This window comes from Rana temporaria, chromosome 3, assembly GCF_905171775.1.
Source record: "Rana temporaria chromosome 3, aRanTem1.1, whole genome shotgun sequence".
Classification (NCBI taxonomy): Eukaryota; Metazoa; Chordata; class Amphibia; order Anura; family Ranidae; genus Rana; species Rana temporaria.
Window position 1 is genome coordinate 446,786,606 of NC_053491.1, and position 20,922 is coordinate 446,807,527.

The following is a 20,922-nucleotide window of genomic DNA, read 5'->3' on the forward strand; positions in this document are numbered from 1 at the left end:
GAACACGGGGGAAAGAGCACAGCACCCCTTCCTGCCCAGGCTGAGGCATCGGAGCATTCCCCCCCCCCTCGGGGAAATGCTTGGTGTCGGTCCCGATACTAGTATCGGGACTATATATATATATATATATATATATATATATATATATATATATATATATATATATGACACCAGAGGGAATAAAATGACGGTTATTGCAACTTTTCATCTCACACGAAGTTTGCGCAATCATTTTTCAAACGCCTTTTTTTTTTTTTTACGGTTTCACAAATTAAAAAAAAAAAAAAACATTAAAGTGTTGTGAATTTCGGTTGTAAGACCACCCAGGCAGGTTCAGGTTCAATGCAGGAAAGAGTTCCATAATCCCCACAGGCCTATAGATATCAAATAATGACACAGGACAAGTATGCTTTGCAATCATATGATATCTGTTTAGTCACCCGCCACTTCTCTGGTATATATGCAGGTCTAGGTGTCATGCTATGTTCATTACATAAAGTTAGCCCAATTTTTTTGTATAATGTGAAAGATGATGTTACGCCGAGTAAATATATACATAACGTGTCATGCTTTAAAACTAAGCACACTTATGGTATGACACCAAAATCGGTACTTAAAAATCTCCATAGGCGACGCTTTTTTTTTTACAGGTTACCAGTTTAGAGTTACAGGAGGAGGTCTAGTGCTAAAATTATTGCACACGCTCTAACGCACGCCGCAATACCTCACATGTGTGGTTTGAACGGCGTTTACATATGTGGGCAGGACTTACATGCATGTTCACTTCTGAGCGCAAGCTACTGGGGACAGGTGCGTTTTAATTTTTTTTTTTATATCACTTTTATTCCTATTACAAGGAATGTAAACATCCCTTGTAATAGGAATAGTGTGTGAAAGGTCCTCTTTATGGAGAGATATGAGGTCAATAAGACCCCACATCTCTCCTCCAGGCTGGAAAGTATACGATACGGGAAAAAAAAAAAAAATCACGATCTTTCAGCTGCAATTGCGGCTTTGTTTACTTCCAGGTACCCAGGCGTGACGTCATAATGTCACGCCCGGGCCTCCGACGGTCATAGAAAAAAGAAAAAAAAGCCTTTGTTGTACAAGAATATTCGTAAGAATTTGCGTAGGAGTTTTCTTTCATCGGTTCAGATTTGCTGTGAAACTTCTTATACTGCATACCCCACCTAAGGCTGCCCATCTGTGTCAATGAAATCAAATTCTAGCAGAACCAGCTACAGCCTAGAGCAGTGATGATGAACCTTGGCACCTCAGATGTTTTGGAACTACATTTCCCATGATGCTCAATTACACTGCAGAGAACATGAGCATCATGGGAAATGTAGTTCCAAAACATCTGAGGTACCAATGTTCATCTATCACTGGCCTAGACTGTGCCAAACACTGGATGAAATACCCTCACAGTGAGGACTGGCAGTTAACTAAGAATACCACCCGTGTGTTGCAGGCATTACAGCTCAGTTCAGATACAAGGCCTTCCTATTAATAATTTCCCATCGGGATTAATAAAGTATTCTCCAACAAGAAGCTTACCGCTGGTCATGTGGGATACTTTGGCCAATCTCTTCAGCACAGAGTCCATGCGAGTCTGAGTGTTGTCCATCTCATGGGAAAAACCATCAAGCATACTGAGGAAAAGTTTACAGAAATGTTATGCACAAGATATAAATATCAAGACCATGCCATGGGTTTATATTATAATGGAAGGGAGGGGGGGGGGGGGCGACATGACTTACACAGACTGCTCATCTAGTTCATCTCCGATACGTCCCGACATGTCCTTCAACACTCGAATACTGCCCGACACCAACTCCAACTCTGTATCCTGCGTATCTATGATCAGCTGTAGAGACAAAATGGCTTCACTTAGGTCCCCTTGGAATTAACTACACTGCAGCCTTGACAAGATATTCCAGACGGCGACCTCTCCTGTACAGGATCAGAAGGTGGAACATTAAAGCGCAATTCCACCCAAAAGTGGAACTTCCGCTTTAAGCACTCCTCGCCCCCTTACATGCCACATTTGGGGGGGGGGGGTGTACCCACTTTTTAGTGGGACTTCCTGTCCCACTTCCTACTTGGTTTCTTCGGCTGCCTAGGCGACTCCTCCTCTCGCTCCTCTCTCCCTGCCAGCAATCTTCTGGGACACAGCTCAGGTCCCAGAAGATCGCCTGGCCAATAGGAGAGCGCGACTCGTGCCCAGCCGTAAGCCGTCATGGACGGGTGCCCACAGTTAGTATGACGGCGCTGAGGAGAGGAGCGACCCTCCGGGCGGCCGCATCGTGGACCATGGGGCAGGTAAGTGTCGGTTTAATAAAAGTCAGCAGCTATGCTTTTTGTAGCTGCTAACTTTTATTAATTTAAAAAAAACGGGTGGAACTCAACTTTGGGCCCAGTAGTTTTACAAGGTTTAATAATGGACGTCTCCTCTTTGTGCCCTTTTTATCTCTCAAATATACCACTGAAATAAAAATCTGTTTGTCCTGCCAGAATTACAGTGATAAGATAACTGCTGTTCTAAGGACCATGCTCTCTGTGCACTACAGAACACCGCTCTATCTTAAAGTATTTATTACCTTAAATAAAATAAAAATGGATCCAGTTCCATTTAAAGCATGAAGAATAGCACAGTGCTTGTGCCGTGTCATTTGGCCCCCTGTTTCACCTGAATTACCTGGCTGATCCTGACAGTTTCTGCCTTCTCCCCTGTAAACTGACCACGGTTTATCATGGCTCCTGAGCCCTGACACCGTTATCAGTGTATGTGCCTTTGTCCTCTCCCCCATCCTTCACTCTTTTTTAATAAAGCACAGACACTGGAGACATTGCTATATTTAACACAGGATTGCCAGAGAAATGATAAAGTGGGTTTACAACCACTTTAAGATGTGGAGAGGGGAATTTGTTCTGTAGTCCTTCCTGTCTTGGGGTAACATTACTACTCCTCCACAGACACAGTTCTGTAAGTGTTGTTACCCTAGAACAGTGATGGCGAACCTATCGCACTTGTGCCACAGCTGGCACGCCGAGCCCTCTCTGTGGGCACTCCAGGATAGAGGAGGGAATCCCCCAGCAAAGCAGTCACTTGCAGTGCAGGCGATCGTCCGTGTGATCGGCGGCATTGTGATCAGGAAGTGGGGCAGCAGATGTGAGGAAAGCCCTCCCTGCATTCACTGACGGCAGCCCAGTGGATAGGTTACAGAGTGTCTGACTCCTCCCTTCCTGGACTTGGAGAGCGGGTTCCTGTGCAGGGGCTCAGGCTGAAGCATGGCAATGTGGAGGAATTCACATACACAGGTAGGACAGTGCTATGGGGGAAAGGGGGGGGGGGGGCACAGAGGACACTGCTGTGTATGTGGGGGGATGTGAAGGGGCAGAGGACACATCACTTCACATCACCCCCCTAATCCCAGTATTCTGAGCACATGCATCCATCCCTGATCCCAGTATTCTGAGCACATGCATCCATCCCTGATCCCAGTATTCTGAGCACATGCATCCATCCCTGATCCCAGTATTCTGAGCACATGCATCCATCTTTGATCCCAGTATTCTGAGTACATGCATCTATCTTTGATCCCAGTATTCTGAGTACATGCATCCATCTTTGATCCCAGTATTCTGAGTACATGCATCCATCTTTGATCCCAGTATTCTGAGTACATGCATCCATCTTTGATCCCAGTATTCTGAGTACATGCATCCATCTTTGATCCCAGTATTCTGAGTACATGCATCCATCTTTGATCCCAGTGTTCTGAGCACATGCATCCATCTTTGATCCCAGTATTCTGAGTACATGCATCTATCTTTGATCCCAGTATTCTGAGTACATGCATCTATCTTTGATCCCAGTATTCTGAGTACATGCATCCATCTTTGATCCCAGTATTCTGAGTACATGCATCCATCTTTGATCCCAGTATTCTGAGTAACTCACTCCTTTAAAAAAAGCAAAAAAAGTTTGTTTTTAGGGTTCATTCAGAGGGATGATCAGTCCCTTCCTCTGTACAGTGCCGCTGGATGTGTGCAACTAAGCCTCTGTTTTTAACGCACCAGTTAGACAGGGGAATTCGGTTGGTTGCTGATTGGTCGGTAAGTTTGAGCCTGGATATTCTATGTTTTTTGTATGTTTATACGCCCATTCCAGCGCTCCTTATTATACCATTCATAGGTAGGGGCAGTGACTATTGTTTGTTGAATTTTTGTCATTGTGGTCAGGCAACGCACTAGCACCTTTGCTTCCATGTGCTTAGTGTGCAGTGTGTTCCTGCCCCTTTATTGAGGGCTGGGCTCCTCCAGTCACCTGCCCCTTATCTATCCATCAGCAGTCATGTGCTCCCACTGAGGAGACATAAAATGCAATGTTGCAGTTAGGACTGCAGTTTACACAGAGCGCCTTGACGGGGCCTGCAGCTTACACATGCATTTGCAGATGTGTGCAACTAAGCCTCTGTTTTTAACGCACCAGTTAGACAGGGGAATTTGGTTGGTTGCTGATTGGTCGGTAAGTTTGAGCCTGGATATTCTATGTTTCTGTATGTTTATACGCCCATTCCAGCGCTCCTTATTATACCATTCATAGGTAGGGGCAGTGACTATTGTTTGTTGAACAGTGCCGCTGGTAGGTTTAAAGGGGTTGTAAAGGTAAAAGTTTTGTAAAAATCTGACAGCACCGCCCCCGAGCCCCCGTTTTACTTACCTCACCGTTTGAAAGTCCCGGGCGCATGCTTGTCATCTTGTTCGGTTCCCAGCCTGGCCGTTGATTGGCTAGGCTGGGCGGATTGATAGCAGTGCAGCCATTGGCTGGTGCTGCTGTCAATCACAGTGGATGACGCGGCGCACCGGGGGGCGGGGCCGAGTGATACAGTCGGCGGCTATGGCCGCCGATGTATCACGGGAGCGCGCTCCCAAAAGCTTTCCACCATGCGAGGGAGCTTGCATGAACGTGGAAAGCTTTTGCGAGGAGCACCAGAGACAGCGGCCGAGGGACCCCAGAAGACAGGATCCGGGTCACTCTGTGCAAAACGAACTGCACAGCGGAGGTAAGTATAACAGGTTTGTTATTAAAAAAAAAAAAATTCTGCCTTTAGTGTCCCTTTAATTTCATGTTGGTACTTTGTAATAAGTTGGTTTTGTGTCGCTATTTGGGCACTCAGGCTCAAAAAGGTTCGCCATCACTGCCCTAGGACAAGAAGAAGTGTTTTACCGAAAGGATTACCAGGTGAAAAAATAATTTTACAATAAAAATCATAAATTAAATGCAGACGGGAGAGGGGAGAAAACGATCCCATCTAAGGGCAGGTAGGCTGCAATATATTAAAGTGAAAGGGTTAAACCCACTTTTAACCACGGCTACAAGACAAGATATGGGGGTAAAACCTTCATTTTAGAGTCGCTACCAGAACAATAGGTGAGGGTAAACCTTAGAATGGGGACAACTATCTTAAAGTGGTTGTAAACCCTTACATACCACTTTTACCGACAGGCAAGCCCATAATAAATAAGGTTTACCTGTAGGTACTGGAAATCTCTCCTAAACCTGCATGGTTTGGGAGATATTTACCATATACGCTTACGCTGATGTCATCGGTGCATGTGCACTGAAGAAAAGGCACATGCCGTGACCGTTGGCTCCCACGCGCATGCACGGGAGAGATGTCACGTGACTCTGGCCAGTCACAGAGCCGGAGTCCACAGCCCTGGAAAGAAGAGGAGTAAAGATGGATGCGGCCACCAGTGGTGACATCGCAGGCTTCGTTTTTCAGGCAAGTTGCACATAATGGGCTAGTATGAGATGCATAGTAGCCCATTATACTTTTACTTTGCAGGGAAAAAGGATGAGCTCCGGCGTGTTCGCATAGAACACGTGCGGAGCCCGCCAGGAAGTCGGCACCCGCGCTGCGCTAATCACAGCCAGGCAGACATTTCCCGATGCTCGGCTGCATTGATCGGGAAATGTCTGCCTGGCTGTGATTAGCGCAGCGCGGGTGCCGACTTCCTGGCGGGCTCCGCACGTGTTCTATGCGAACACGCCCGAGCTCATCCTTAGCAGGGAACAAAAGAGGAAGTAAAACCTATCAGGGTTTACTTTAAAAGTGGAACTAAATGCTTAAGATCAGACTGAGCAGGCAGGTTATTCTCAAAGGAGAGACGTGCAATGTCTTGTCTGTGATAAAATACATCTACCTGTCTACTCTCAAGTCTTCTAAAGCATGTAAACTGAGCTGCGCATGCGCAGCTCAACTTACATTGCTGGCACTGTCTGTGTGCCGGTATGACCGACTACTGTGCATACGCAGGAGTTGCGTCATCCTGCACCAGCCAATGAAGATGCCCACTGGCACCCAGAAAAGAAGAAGACAGCGAGGGATCTACACCCAGAGAGGAGAGAAGTTTAGTTCCACTTTAGGAGGGAAATTCCTCCGATGTCTAAAGAATTTCTCTTTCACTTCATGTTCCACATCTCAGACAGGAACTGAAAGAAAAAAAAATCCCTTACAGAACAGACAGCAATAACAAGTTTTAGGCTTTTTAAATCCCCCCCCCCCCCCCCCAAAAAAATATATTATATACACACACACATATATATATATATATATATATATATACACACACACGACTGGGCATATAAGACGACCCCCTAATTTTCCAGGAAAAATTCGGGTTTTGGGATATACTCACTCATATTCAGACTACCCCCTTCTTACTAGTCTTTCTGGAAGCTGAGGGGTAGCCAGAACCTCTGACAGAAACAGGCTTTTTCAAATCTCACTGTGCCTGAACTTGCCCCCCACTGTGCCTGAACTTGCCCCCCACTGTGCCTGAACTTGCCCCCCCACTGTGCCTGAACTTGCCCCCCCACTGTGCCTGAACTTGCCCCCCCACTGTGCCTGAACTTGCCCCCCCACTGTGCCTGAACTTGCCCCCCCACTCTGCCTGAACTTGCCCCCCCACTGTGCCTGAACTTGCCCCCCCACTGTGCCTGAACTTGCCCCCCCACTGTGCCTGAACTTGCCCCCCACTGTGCCTGAACTTGCCCCCCAGTGCAATCACTGCAAACACTCACTTTTTTGCAGGCGGTGACAGTCTCCGTGCTGCGAGAGCGTCAATGATTTGAAAGCTGCGCCTTCTCTTCAGAGTGTTCTGTGATAGGCGGAACACAAATTTTCCCAGCAGCGCCTCTGTTCTGTGTTCCGCCTATCACGGACGTTTTCTCATCTCGTCCGAGGATGAGAAGGCATCTGTGATAGGAGGAACACAGAACAGAGGTGCTGCTGGGTTGATTTGTGTGCCGCCTATCACAGAACACTCTGAAGAGAAGGCGCAGCTTTTAAATCATTGACGCTCTCGCAGCACGGAGACCGTACCCGGCGTATAAGACGACCCCCGACTTTGGATGCATGTTTATATATGTCTTATACATCCGGAAAATATGGTATATACATATACACACAATGCAAATAATTGCATGTGTATATAATATATATATATATATATATATATATATATATATATATATATATATATACATACATACATACATACATACACACACATATACACATATACATACATACACACAATTATTTTTTTCGCCTTTTCTTGTATATTGGGCCAAGATTAGTGCTTTGGCTTGGATTTGATATAGTTCTGAAGATTTATTTTTATTACATTTACACACACACAGAAATAAATGAAAGAAGCAAACTAGAGCCAGCAATTTGGAGTAGAGCATGCTGCAAGCTGGGCCAGGAAATAAGCCGCTTTACAAGAATAAGAGCTGCACCTATAGCAGCAGCAATAGACAACTTCCTCCCACTATTCTGATGCCACTGGCCAGAATTGTGTTTTTCCTCTCAGGGTACAGGTGCACCCGGACACCATGCTGGACATGCAAATACAAAAGTAAACACTTCCAAGTGCAATGCTCACCTGTTGTTGTGCTTGCTGGTCCTCTATGTAACGAGAGTTCCCTGATAGGAGATCGTCATCAAGGCGGGAAAAGTGATCTGAAGCCGTAGGCCGAGAGACACCCAGCGCCTAGGACACAGAGAATGTTTGCAGGTCAGACATGAGGGTGAAGCTGACAAATGGGAACAACAAGAGAAGGAGATGTCGCTACCTCTCGGTTCTTTCTCTCTGTGAAGGCCTGAACTCGGGGGCTGGAGATGTGATCCCTCATTTCCTTCAAAACATCAAGTTGAAAAAGAGAAGAAGAGCAACAGATGTTATGTCACAAGAATCAGCAAACAGGCATCCAAATTAACAATCTTATAACACAGGAACAACAAGAATCAGCATGCCTTGCTAGCAGAACAGCTTAATAAATAGCTGAAATACAAAATATTCTTCATTCTGTTCTGCCAGTCTTGTGATCCAGGCATCTTGCCATAGAACATAGCTGGAGGTCATTAGCAGATTAAACCACAGCTTGCATTCTCCATTTCCTGCTCACAGGGCTGCAGATGAACATTTATCGCACTGCCAAGTTCCTATTTTTTTTATATTTGCCTGGAGTTTTCATTTAAGGCCAAAGTCCACACATTTATTTTTTTGTTTTTTTTTTGTTTTGGATAGAGCTACAATGTGCCAGGTTTTCATTGTTGTGTTCTAATTGTGGCGATTTTCCCTCACTTCCTATCTTGAGAGGATACTGGATTAGATTTGCTCCGTATATAGCCAGCTTTACTCTTCCCAAGAGATTTCACATCACTTCCTGTCCCGAGAGGAAGCAGCCTCACTTACTTCCCTGGAGAGAAGTTACATCACTTCCTGTCCTAAGAGGAGAGGAAACAACCTCACTTACTGTCCCCAAGATATTTCCCATCACTTTCTGTCCTGAGAAGCAACCTCACTTGTTGTTTCAGATAGATTTCCCATCACTTCCTGTCTTTGCAAGAACCGACCTCACTTACAGTCCCTGATCGATATCCCATCACTTCATGTCCCCAAGAGATATCTCCATCACTTCCTGTCCTGAGGAAGCAACCTCACTTCCTGTCCCCAAGAGATATCTCCGTCACTTCTTTTCCCTGAGAGGAAGAAACCTCACTCCCTGTCCCCAAGCGATATCTCCATCACTTCCTGTCCTGAGGAAGCAACCTCACTCCCTGTCCCCAATAGATATCTCGATCACTTCCTGTCCTGAGAGGAAGCAACCTCACTCCCTGTCCCCAAGAGATATCTCCATCACTTCCTGTCCTGAGAGGTAGCAACCTCACTCCCTGTCCCCAAGAGATCTCTACCACTTCCTGTCCTGAGGAAGCAACCTCACTCCCTGTCCCCAAGAGATATCTCCGTCACTTCTTTTCCCTGAGAGGAAGAAACCTCACTCCCTGTCCCCAAGCGATATCTCCATCACTTCCTGTCCTGAGAGGAAGCAACCACACTCCCTGTCCCCAAGCGATATCTCCATCACTTCCTGTCCTGAGAGGAAGCAACCTCACTCCCTGTCCCCAAGCGATATCTCCATCACTTCCTGTCCTGAGGAAGCAACCTCACTCCCTGTCCCCAATAGATATCTCGATCACTTCCTGTCCTGAGAGGAAGCAACCTCACTCCCTGTCCCCAAGAGATACCTCCATAACTTCCTGTCCTGAGAGGAAGCAACCTCACTCCCTGTCCCCAAGAGATATCTCCATCACTTCCTGTCCTGAGAGGAAGCAACCTCACTCCCTGTCCCCATGAGATATCTCCGTCACTTCCTGTCCTGAGAGGAAGCAACCTCACTCCCTGTCCCCAAGAGATATCTCCATCACTTCCTGTCCTGGTAAGTGTAAATTTTTTAAACAACTTAACCCCCGGACCATATTGCTGGTCAAAGACCAGGCCACTTTTTGCGATTCGGCACTGCGTCGCTTTAACTGACAATTGCGCGGTCGTGCGACGTGGCTCCCAAACAAAATTGGCGTCCTTTTTTCCCACAAATAGAGCTTTCTTTTGGTGGTATTTGATCACCTCTGCGGTTTTTAGTTTTTGCGCTATAAACAAAAATAGAGCGACAATTTTGAAAAAAAAATGAATATTTTTTCCTTTTTGCTATAATAAATATCCCCCAAAAATATATATAAAAAAAAAACGCAATAAGCGTTTATTGATTGGTTTGCGCAAAAGTTATAGCGTTTACAAAATAGGGATAGTTTTATGGCATTTTTAATATTTTTATTCTTTTATTTTCTACTAGTAATGGCGGCGATCAGCGATTTTTTTTTTTCCTCGGTACTGTGACTTTATGGCGGACACTTTTGACACATTTTCGGGACCATTGGCATTTTTATAGCTTCCTGTCCTGAGGAAGCAACCTCACTCCCTGTCCCCAAGCGATAGCTCCATCACTTCCTGTCCTGAGAGGAAGCAACCTCACTCCCTGTCCCCAAGAGATATCTCCATCACTTCCTGTCCTGAGAGGAAGCAACCTCACTCCCTGTCCCCAAGAGATATCTCCATCACTTCTTTTCCCTGAGAGGAAGAAACCTCACTCCCTGTCCCCAAGCGATATCTCCATCACTTCCTGTCCTGAGGAAGCAACCTCACTCCCTGTCCCCAAGCGATAGCTCCATCACTTCCTGTCCTGAGAGGAAGCAACCTCACTCCCTGTCCCCAAGCGATATCTCCATCACTTCCTGTCCTGAGAAGAGAAAAGTCCTAAAAGAGCTCTGTAGCTTCCTGCAACAATAATCCAGTATTTTTAGCTCCCAAGGGCTTTGTAAAGCTTTAGAACGTCTCATGCTGTAGGACAAAGGTGGACTGCAAATAACAATACTCCATTCATCTTCTATCACTATGTACTGTATGCAGTGGTGCAAGACATATCAGAAATACATAAAATATGACGGGGTGGTAAAAGAAAGGAGATCCATTTCCATATAAATTGTAGAGCTTTTATAACAACATTGCAACACTCAAATGCTTTTCTTGCAGACTTTAGTGACAGTTCCTAATAAAAGGGAACTTCCAGTTTATGTCACATGGTCTCTTTAGTCAATGCCAACAATATCAGAGGTTCTAAAATGATAAAAAGCTACAGGATGCTGATTGATTGGTGGTTGGTGAGAGGTCACATCACAGCTGCATTAAAAACCATGAGGCTTCACTATATACCACCGACTTTTGAATGCTACATAAGTAGCGGAGCAGTCCAAGCACCTGGCAAGCAGGGGGGCGCAGACAGCGGCGGTGCATCCATAAGGGGCGCCGCCCCCTCTCTATCACCATAGACAGATTCATGCATTTCATGAATCTATCTATGGTCGCCGCTGTCACCCCCCAATTCAGGTACCCGGCCCTTTTTCGGGCCCCCGGGAGCCTGAATTACAGCGGCAGAGTATTTTTTTGGAAGCACCTGATTAGAGCCTGTGTATCTACAGATACACCGGCGTAATTCGAAATTCCCGGAATGCCGGAATTAGGCTAGGATCCGACTGGTGTAAGTCACTTACACCGTCGGATCCTAAATGCAATACAACGCTGACCGCTAGGTGGCGTTTACGTTCAGGTCTCATTTGACTATGCAAATGAGCATGATACGCCGATTCCCGAACGTATGCCATGTTAAGTATGGCGTCGGGTCCGCGTCGTCTTTTTCCGTCGGTTACGTCGTTTTACTAAGGCCCCGTACACACGACCAAACATGTATGCTGAAACTGGTCCGCGGGCCAGTTTCAGCATACATGTTCGGTCGTGTGTAGGCGCGAGCGGGCCGAATTCCAGCAAACATTTGCCCGCCGGGCCTTTTCCCAGCGGGCAAATATTCGTGGACGTGTTTTAAAACAGTCCGCTGGAATCCTGCCCGTTCGGACATGTACGGTCGTCAGTACAGACCTACCGTACATGTCCAGGCGCCCGCCGTCCCTCGCATGCGTCGAATGACTTTGACGCATGCGTGGAAGCCTTTAAATGGCAGGCCCGCCCACGTCTCCGCGTCATCGCCGCGGCGACGACGCGGACACGCCCCGCGTATTGTTTACGCGCGGACTTCTGTACGATGGTGTGTACAACCATCGTACAGAAGCCCTCTGGCAGGCATGTACGGTGAAAACGGTCCGACGGACCGGTTTCACCGTACATGTTTGTTCGTGTGTACCCGGCCTAAGTCGTTCTTGAATACGACTTTACGTCAATGACGCTCACGTCGTCGTCATTGACGTTTTCCGTCGTGAGCTGGAGCATGCGCACTGGGCCATTTTTCAGCCCGGCGCATGCGCAGTTCAATCGGCGCGGGGGAGCGCTTAATTTGAATACAAGCCGCCCCCTTTGAATTACGCGGCCATACGCCGGAACATTTACACTACGCCACCGCAAATTACAAAGCAAGTGCTTTGCGAATACGGCACTTGCTCAAATAATTTGCGTCGGCGTGGTGTAAATGGATTACGCTACGCCCAAATGTATGTGAATCTGGGCCCTAGGCTCCAATTAGGCATCCAAAAAGGTGAACAGCGGGCACCATGCTGGGCGCTCGTAGTTCACTCAGCGCTGTGTTAGGAAAGCAAATAAATATTCGCTTTCCTAACATTGAACCGCCTCTCAGATGGTCGGGTCTGTTACCCATAACCTGATTGGCTAAAACGTCAGGCGCTGTGATTGGATGCCTAGCAGAGGATGAAAAAAAAACATTGAGGAGCATTGAGGACACCGCCGTGACCCGCTGCCCCACCGAGACAAGATAAGTGCCGGGTGGGGGGATGCACACTGGCAGAATTTGATGGGCACATTATTGGCAATTGATGGGCATAGTGGCTGCGTTTGATGTTTTTTTTTTTCTAGTTTGTTTGCCCAAAAATTGAGCACCAGCTGCCACTGGGCACAGATATGGGTGGCAGTGATCTGAGATGTGCCAGGTTCCCATTACCCAATCTGGACCATATAAGAGAAATGCATAAAAAAAAAACCTCTGTTGTATGTTATAGCATGAAAATCTGTGTCTTTCAAAGACTAAGAGGTACATGATAAAGTTTTCATAATGCCATAAACTTATTGTAGAATACCAATAATAAAAAAACAATACATAAGAGTGGACCTTATATGTGTCACCTTAAGTGAACTTCTCGTCTTCTCCACAAAGTTCCTTCTTTCACTCAGCTCAGCTTCCGTAATCTTAAACTTTTTCGTGTTCGCTTCAACGATGTCCATGATAGGAGTTAAGGAAGAAGAGAAAGGATTCTGGGATATGAAAGGAAAGGTGACAACAAAATGCTATTTGAACGAGGTATACTTAATGTTACACCACAGAATGTGTCCGTTCCTGGTGGCGAAGCGTATACTATATCTTCCTTTATCGGGGGGAGGGCTAGCACTTCCCAACTTCCTCTCGTATTATTGGGCGGCCGTCCTTGTGACAGTGCGATGGTGGTTCTCCCAGCCCAAACAAAATCCAGTGGGGAGACTGAAGGCTGCTATCCTGGGGTCCGACGCGGCATTGAGTAACCTAGTATATAGGGAGGGGTGAAAGCTCCCTACTCCCTGACGGCCCCCATGGTGACCACAATCGGGGCCTGGCAAGATGCCAGGGCGGTATATAACAACAAACCAAACTGTCTATCCCCACACACTCTGCTCTGGGGAAACCCAAGGGATATGGGTATCCCTGACCCATCTCTGTGGGCCAGATGGGGGGGGGGGTCCCCAGATTGAAACATATCATATAAGATGGTAGGCTCATGCCTTTCCCTGAACTAAAACGCCTATACTTGTTGCCCGTCTCCCTTGGATTCAAATACTGGCAACTGAGACATGCAATGGGGGCTCAATTCACAGGAGCGCTGACCCTAGAATCTGACTCAATCGAGCGCCTGTTGACCTCCAGCATCATGGGAAAACTCCTCTCCACTCTTTACCTCTATCTGACAGTGGCCCCCGATACTAAACCGACTCGATCCCTTGACAAATGGAGGGAGGACATCCCAGCCCTGGGGAGGACGAATGGGAAGACTGTATATCTACCTTCACTCTGTCTATGATAGCAGCTAAGGACAGGTTCATCCAACTGCATAGCATACAAGCTCATTATGAATTACTTACCTGAGATTGAAGCCCCTGCAGAGGCCCTTGTTCCTCTCCTCCACCGCCGATATCTCACTTCCTTGTATTGCGGCTCCGGCGATGTGACTGGCTGGAGCCCCGATGACATCACTCCCGCGCATGCGCGCAGGAGCCGTCAGAGAACGGCATGCGCTGTAGACATCTGTGCCGTCTTTCTTGCAAATATCTCCTTAATCGTGTAGGTTAAAAGGAGATATTTCTTGCACCTAGAGGTAAGCCTTAATCAAGGCTTACCTGTAGATCCAAGTGGTCTGAAAGGATTTACAACCACTTTAAGTTCATACACAGAGCATACTATACTCCGCAGAGAATGGCCAACATATACCCACATCTCGATCCCAATTGCCCTAGATGTAGAAATGTTGCTGGGACAATTTGGCATATGGTCTGGTCCTGCCCCAGGCTCCGGACATACTGGGAGGGGGTAGCAGAGACGTTGAGTGACCTTAGCGGGACACGGATACCAGCGGAGCCCTTGGTGCTCTTGCTGAGCTATCTGGAGGAGGTTGAGGGGGACAGATATACCAAACTGTGCATTACCTTCTGTATGTTCTATGCTAGAAGGGAGATAATCGGCCACCCCACCCACCCCTGAATACTGTTAACTCAGTATTACCCCTGTACATACTTACAGGCCTGTTGCTACAAGGCAGGCAAACCAAGCAATTGCTTTGGGCCCCAAGCTGACCTGGGGGACCTTCATGTCCATTTTGCTTGGGGCCCCCAAATTCCTTCAAACGGCCCTGCATACTTACCTATGAGAGCAGGCAATGTCCGGGTAAATTCGATAAAGTGTGGTCAGCATGGATAGACGCCTGTGGGTGAGGGAACACGGATGGGTGACCTGGTACGAACGTTAGTTGTCTTCTCTTTGAGCATCGGGGGACCCTCCCTTCCCTACTACACTGCTATAGTGTCCCCTGATGTGTCACTGGGAACTTGGTGCCTCCCCCCCGAGATACTGAGTTGATACCCGTTGCGGTCCGAGGGTATGCTAATGAATAGGGGTCTAGATAGCCAACCTCTTTGAGTGAGTGGTAATCGGTACGCTCCCCTGCAGAATTGATTGCTATGTGAAATGTGGTTAACATTCTTTGACGGTTGATTACCTCTGTAGACGATATTAATATGTAAATGGAATGTATGTCTGTAGCCGACTATGATGCAATGCTGAATTGTTTAATAAAAACATTTGTTAGAGCCAGTTCATACTGGGGCGGCACGACTTTGGGGGCGACTCTGCAAGGCGTCCTGAAGACGACTTCAGAGGAGACTTGCAAAATGACTTCTGTATAAAAGTCAATGCAAGTCGCCCCCGAAGTCGTACAAGGACCTTTTTCTAAGTCGGAGCGACTTGCGTCGCTCCTATTAGAACGATTCTATTGAATAGAATGTCAGTTTCTTCCGAAACATAAATATTTCCTTCCATTCTCTACTTTCTCCACCCACAAAAATAACCTCTGTAATCAGGTTTCCAAGGTAAACGCAATTTTAATTCACAAAGCCCAACATGGCTACAACACTGTTCTCCAGTTAGGATACTGATGGTCTCTTCTAAATCCTCCAGATCCCATTCTATGCTCCTTAGGGAATTTCTGAGCTCATTAGTCGTCCAATCAAACTCTTCGGCGCTGGTCACATTGCCTTCTTGTAGGAGCTCACACCAGCGCTGATAGAGGCCCTGGCTGGTATTTAGTGACTTCTGTACCTCCCTGTGAAGGAAAACATTTAACATTGAAAGGTTTTTTACAAGATACAAGATACCGTAAGAAGAACCGGCCACCTGGACATTCTGGCAAAGTGACAGTATATCTCGATATAGTGTTCCCTCCACCTATCCTTGCCAACTTCTGCTGCAATCTTCCCATAGTAAGCTTGGTTTATGTCACTGCCCCCAGTGCTTTGGCCAAGCAAAAGGCCACTCAGGTCCAAGTACTGTCACATGGGGGAGAAGTCACACACTCCCCTATACTTCAAATCCATGCTTTATTAGAGCAACAGAATGAGGGTTCCAACAGAACTGAGAGGTGGCAATAGAGTGCCGATAGGTGGGTATACATGTCTGGGAGGGTGGGATACCAGCAGACACTGTCACTTTGCCCTTAATGCATAGGCTGTGTTCTCATAAATATGAAGGTCTCAGTGAGGTCAATGAATGGTCTAGTGCAGGGGTCTCCAAACTTTTCAAACAAAGGGCCACTTTATTGCCCTTCAGACTTTAGGAGGGCCGGATTGGGGCCAGCAAGGGAAGAAAATGTCACAGGCCCGGCATCAGTGAGAACAAATATGGCCTCAGGGTTGGTGGTCAATAGGAAGAGGAGTATTCCCCCTATTAGAAGGAGGAATAGTATCCCATCATTGGTATCAGTGGATAATATAGTGCCCCATTGTTGGTGTCAATGGGAGGAATAGTGCCTCATGTCAGTGGGAGGAATTGTGCCCCAAGGGACGGATAAAGGCTAGCAAAGGGCCACATCTGGCCCTCCGGCCGCAGTTTGGAGACCCCTGGTCTAGTGAATGGATGAGCTGTATTTTCACGAATAGGAAGGTCTTAGTAATGTTACTGGTCTCTAGTGACTGGATAGGCTGTGTTGTCATCTTGGTGAGGTCACTGGTGCCTAGTGGATGGATGGGTTGTGATGTCATCTTTAACCACTTAAGACCCGGACCAAAATGCAGCTAAAAGAACCTTGCCTTTTTTTGCGATTCGGCACTGCGTCGCTTTACTGACAATTGCGCGGTCGTGCGACGTGGCTCCCAAACAAAATTGGCATCCTTTTTTCCCCACATAAAAAAATGCATTTTTTTTTTTTTTTAAGTCTATTGAAACAATAATCGGCCAACTAATAGATTATGAAAATAATCGTTATTGCAGCCCTAGTCATCTTTATGATGTCACTGGTCTATAGTGGATGACATGGCTGTGTTGTCATCTCGGTGATGTCACTGGTCTATAGTGAATGGATGGGCTGTGTTCACATGAATATGAAGGTCTCAGTGATGTCACTGGTCTCTAGTGAATGGATGGGCTGTGTTCACATGAATATGAAGGTCTCAGTGATGTCACTGGTCTCTAGTGAATGGATGGGCTGTGTTCACATGAATATGAAGGTCTCAGTGATGTCACTGGTCTCTAGTGACTGGATAGGCTGCGTTCTCACGAATCTGAAAAGTCTATCTCTGAGGTCTCTGGTGAATTGATGAGCTATGTTCTCATGAATACGCAGGGTCTCAGCGAGGTCCGTGAATGGTCAAGTGAATGGATGAGCTCTATTCTAAGGAATATGAAGGGTCTCAGTGATGTCACTGGCCTCTAGTGGATGGATGAGTTGTGATCTCATCTTTGTGATGTCACTGGTCTCTAGTGGATGACATGGCTGTGATGTCATCTCAGTGATGTCACTGGTCTCTAGTGAATGGCTAGTCTGTATTCACATGAATATGAAGGTTTTAGTGATCTTACTGGTATTTAGTGAATAACAACCTTGTTTCCCCGAAAATAAGACCTACCCCGAAAATAAAACCTAGCGTTTTTCCAGGGGGGGTTGCAATACAAGCCCCACCCCGAAAATAAGACCTAGTTTAAAATGCTTGTAAAATCCTATAATCCACTCTATTACAGTAGTATATAATGTACAATGTGTGTGTTTCTGTAATATAATTGCGGGGAAGAGAGCTCCAGCGGGTCACAGAAGCGCAGAGCGGCGCTATAACGAAGGTATTTGGCACAATTATATTACAGAAACACACACAATATACATTTATATAATACTGTAATATAGTAAAGGATTTTACAAGCATTTTAACTCGGTTTACACTGGAGATTCCTGACAGGCAGGAAGATGGTGGGGGAGAGAAGACCATACATTACATGGTAAGACCTACCCCGAAAATAAGCCCTACTGTGTCTTTTGTTGCCAAAATTAATATAAGACCCGGGGGTTATTTTCGGAGAAACACGGTAGGTTGTGTTGTCACCTCAGTGTTGTCACTGGTCTCTAGGGGATGACTAGGCTGTGATGTCATCTCAGTGAAGTCACTGGTTTCTAGGGGATGACTAGGCTGTGATGTCATCTCAGCGAAGTCACCGGTCTCTAGGGGATGACTAGGCTGTGATGTCATCTCAGCGAAGTCACCGGTCTCTAGGGGATGACTAGGCTGTGATGTCATCTCAGCGAAGTCACCGGTCTCTAGGGGATGACTAGGCTGTGATGTCATCTCGGTGAAGTCACCGGTCTCTAGGGGATGACTAGGCTGTGATGTCATCTCAGTGAAGTCACTGGTCTCTAGGGGGATGACTAGGCTGTGATGTCATCTCAGTGAAGTCACCGGTCTCTAGGGGACGACTAGGCTGTGATGTCATCTCAGTGAAGTCACTGGTCTCTAGGGGATGACTAGGCTGTGATGTCATCTCAGTGAAGTCACCGGTCTCTAGGGGATGACTAGGCTGTGATGTCATCTCAGCGAAGTCACCGGTCTCTAGGGGATGACTAGGCTGTGATGTCATCTCAGCGAAGTCACCGGTCTCTAGGGGATGACTAGGCTGTGATGTCATCTCGGTGAAGTCACCGGTCTCTAGGGGATGACTAGGCTGTGATGTCATCTCAGTGAAGTCACTGGTCTCTAGGGGGATGACTAGGCTGTGATGTCATCTCAGTGAAGTCACCGGTCTCTAGGGGACGACTAGGCTGTGATGTCATCTCAGTGAAGTCACTGGTCTCTAGGGGATGACTAGGCTGTGATGTCATCTCAGTGAAGTCACCGGTCTCTAGGGGATGACTAGGCTGTGATGTCATCTCAGTGAAGTCACGGTTCTCTAGGGGATGACTAGGCTGTGATGTCATCTCAGTGAAGTCACGGGTCTCTAGGGGATGACTAGGCTGTGATGTCATCTCAGTGAAGTCACGGGTCTCTAGGGGATGACTAGGCTGTGATGTCATCTCAGTGAAGTCACTGGTCTCTAGGGGATGACTAGGCTGTGATATCTCAGTGAAGTCACTGGTCTCTAGGGGGATGACTAGGCTGTGATGTCATCTCAGTGAAGTCACCGGTCTCTAGGGGACGACTAGGCTGTGATGTCATCTCAGTGAAGTCACTGGTCTCTAGGGGATGACTAGGCTGTGATGTCATCTCAGTGAAGTCACCGGTCTCTAGGGGATGACTAGGCTGTGATGTCATCTCAGCGAAGTCACCGGTCTCTAGGGGATGACTAGGCTGTGATGTCATCTCAGCGAAGTCACCGGTCTCTAGGGGATGACTAGGCTGTGATGTCATCTCGGTGAAGTCACCGGTCTCTAGGGGATGACTAGGCTGTGATGTCATCTCAGTGAAGTCACTGGTCTCTAGGGGGATGACTAGGCTGTGATGTCATCTCAGTGAAGTCACCGGTCTCTAGGGGACGACTAGGCTGTGATGTCATCTCAGTGAAGTCACTGGTCTCTAGGGGATGACTAGGCTGTGATGTCATCTCAGTGAAGTCACCGGTCTCTAGGGGATGACTAGGCTGTGATGTCATCTCAGTGAAGTCACGGTTCTCTAGGGGATGACTAGGCTGTGATGTCATCTCAGTGAAGTCACGGGTCTCTAGGGGATGACTAGGCTGTGATGTCATCTCAGTGAAGTCACGGGTCTCTAGGGGATGACTAGGCTGTGATGTCATCTCAGTGAAGTCACTGGTCTCTAGGGGATGACTAGGCTGTGATATCTCAGTGAAGTCACTGGTCTCTAGGGGATGACTAGGCTGTGACGTCACTGGTCTCTAGGGGATGACTAGGCTGTGACATCACTGGTCTCTAGGGGATGACTAGGCTGTGATGTCATCTCAGTGAACTCACTGGTCTCTGGTGGGTGAATAAGCAGTGATGTCATCTAGGTGAAGTCACTGATGGGTGAATAGGTGATGATGTCATCTCGGTGATGTCACAGACATGTACTCACCCTCTTACCACAGAGAATGGATCCTCCACAGACATGCTGAGCGACCTTCTCTCTCCTCTTCTGTTACTCTAGTGTCAGTCTCCCAATAATCTATATAAACTTTACACACTTGCCATGTTCCTGTAGATCTGAGCCTCCCAGGTAATAATGACAATAGATAAAACAGATATAATAAATATGGCCCCTTTGTGTACAAACAAGGCACAGTGTGATGCAGCAAATGTCAGCTAATTCTTTGGCACATATGAAAGCAGCACGAGCCTCCTCTATTTACAGCGATGTGTCCATAATCCTCCCAGACAGCGCAGTGTACTCAGGAGAGGTCTGGGCAGCTTCTCTCTATAGGCTCTCCATGTAATAGTCTGTCTATGAGCGATCTAACGCTGCTACATCTTCCCTCTGCCGCCCCTCCGCACCGCAATTACCCCACCCAGACCACCACACTGACACTTCACCCACTAAACTTCCAGCGCCCCTCTCCCACTTGTCAACTCTTCCTCTTTACACGTGTTTCCGGTTCTGCCGCAAAGCACCATGGGAGTTGTAGTTCTTCCCCCCACCCACTCTTCTGCGCGGTGACTGGTCCGCCTTTCCCTCTTCAGCCCCGCCTTCCTTTTAGTCTACGAAAACGCTGTTTCCTCATATGCCGAGGAGCATCATGGGAGTTGTCGTTTTTCTTTTTTGTTGTTGTTGTGCAGTACTTCCCCACGTCAGCCCCGCCTCTTTTCTTCAACAGCGAAACTTGGCAACTCTTGGTCCCGCCTCCATGCTTAACCACTTCATCCCCAAAATAATTTACCCCCTTAGGCTGCCTTTACACCTGAGCGTTTTGTCGCCTGAAGCGCGACGCTCAGATACGCTAGAGGGGAAAAAATACATTATTCCCTATGGAGACGGTTCACTTCTGCACGCCAATAC

General features: G+C 47.1%; 1 protein-coding gene across 1 annotated transcript in view; it reads right to left on the reverse strand.

The window, feature by feature from the left end:
* The window catches only part of STX10 (syntaxin 10), a 23,671-nt gene extending 3,154 nt beyond the window's left edge, over positions 1–20,517 (reverse strand). The window contains exons 1-7 of the mRNA XM_040346575.1: positions 20,005–20,517; positions 15,610–15,779; positions 13,060–13,154; positions 8,150–8,212; positions 7,960–8,067; positions 1,761–1,867; positions 1,558–1,652 (exon numbers count right to left, since the gene is read on the reverse strand). Of these exons, the coding sequence (XP_040202509.1) occupies positions 1,558–1,652; positions 1,761–1,867; positions 7,960–8,067; positions 8,150–8,212; positions 13,060–13,154; positions 15,610–15,779; positions 20,005–20,039 (673 nt within the window). The 5' untranslated portion in view covers positions 20,040–20,517. The remainder of the gene's footprint in view (positions 1–1,557; positions 1,653–1,760; positions 1,868–7,959; positions 8,068–8,149; positions 8,213–13,059; positions 13,155–15,609; positions 15,780–20,004) is intronic.
* Between the last annotated feature and the right edge of the window lie 405 nt (positions 20,518–20,922).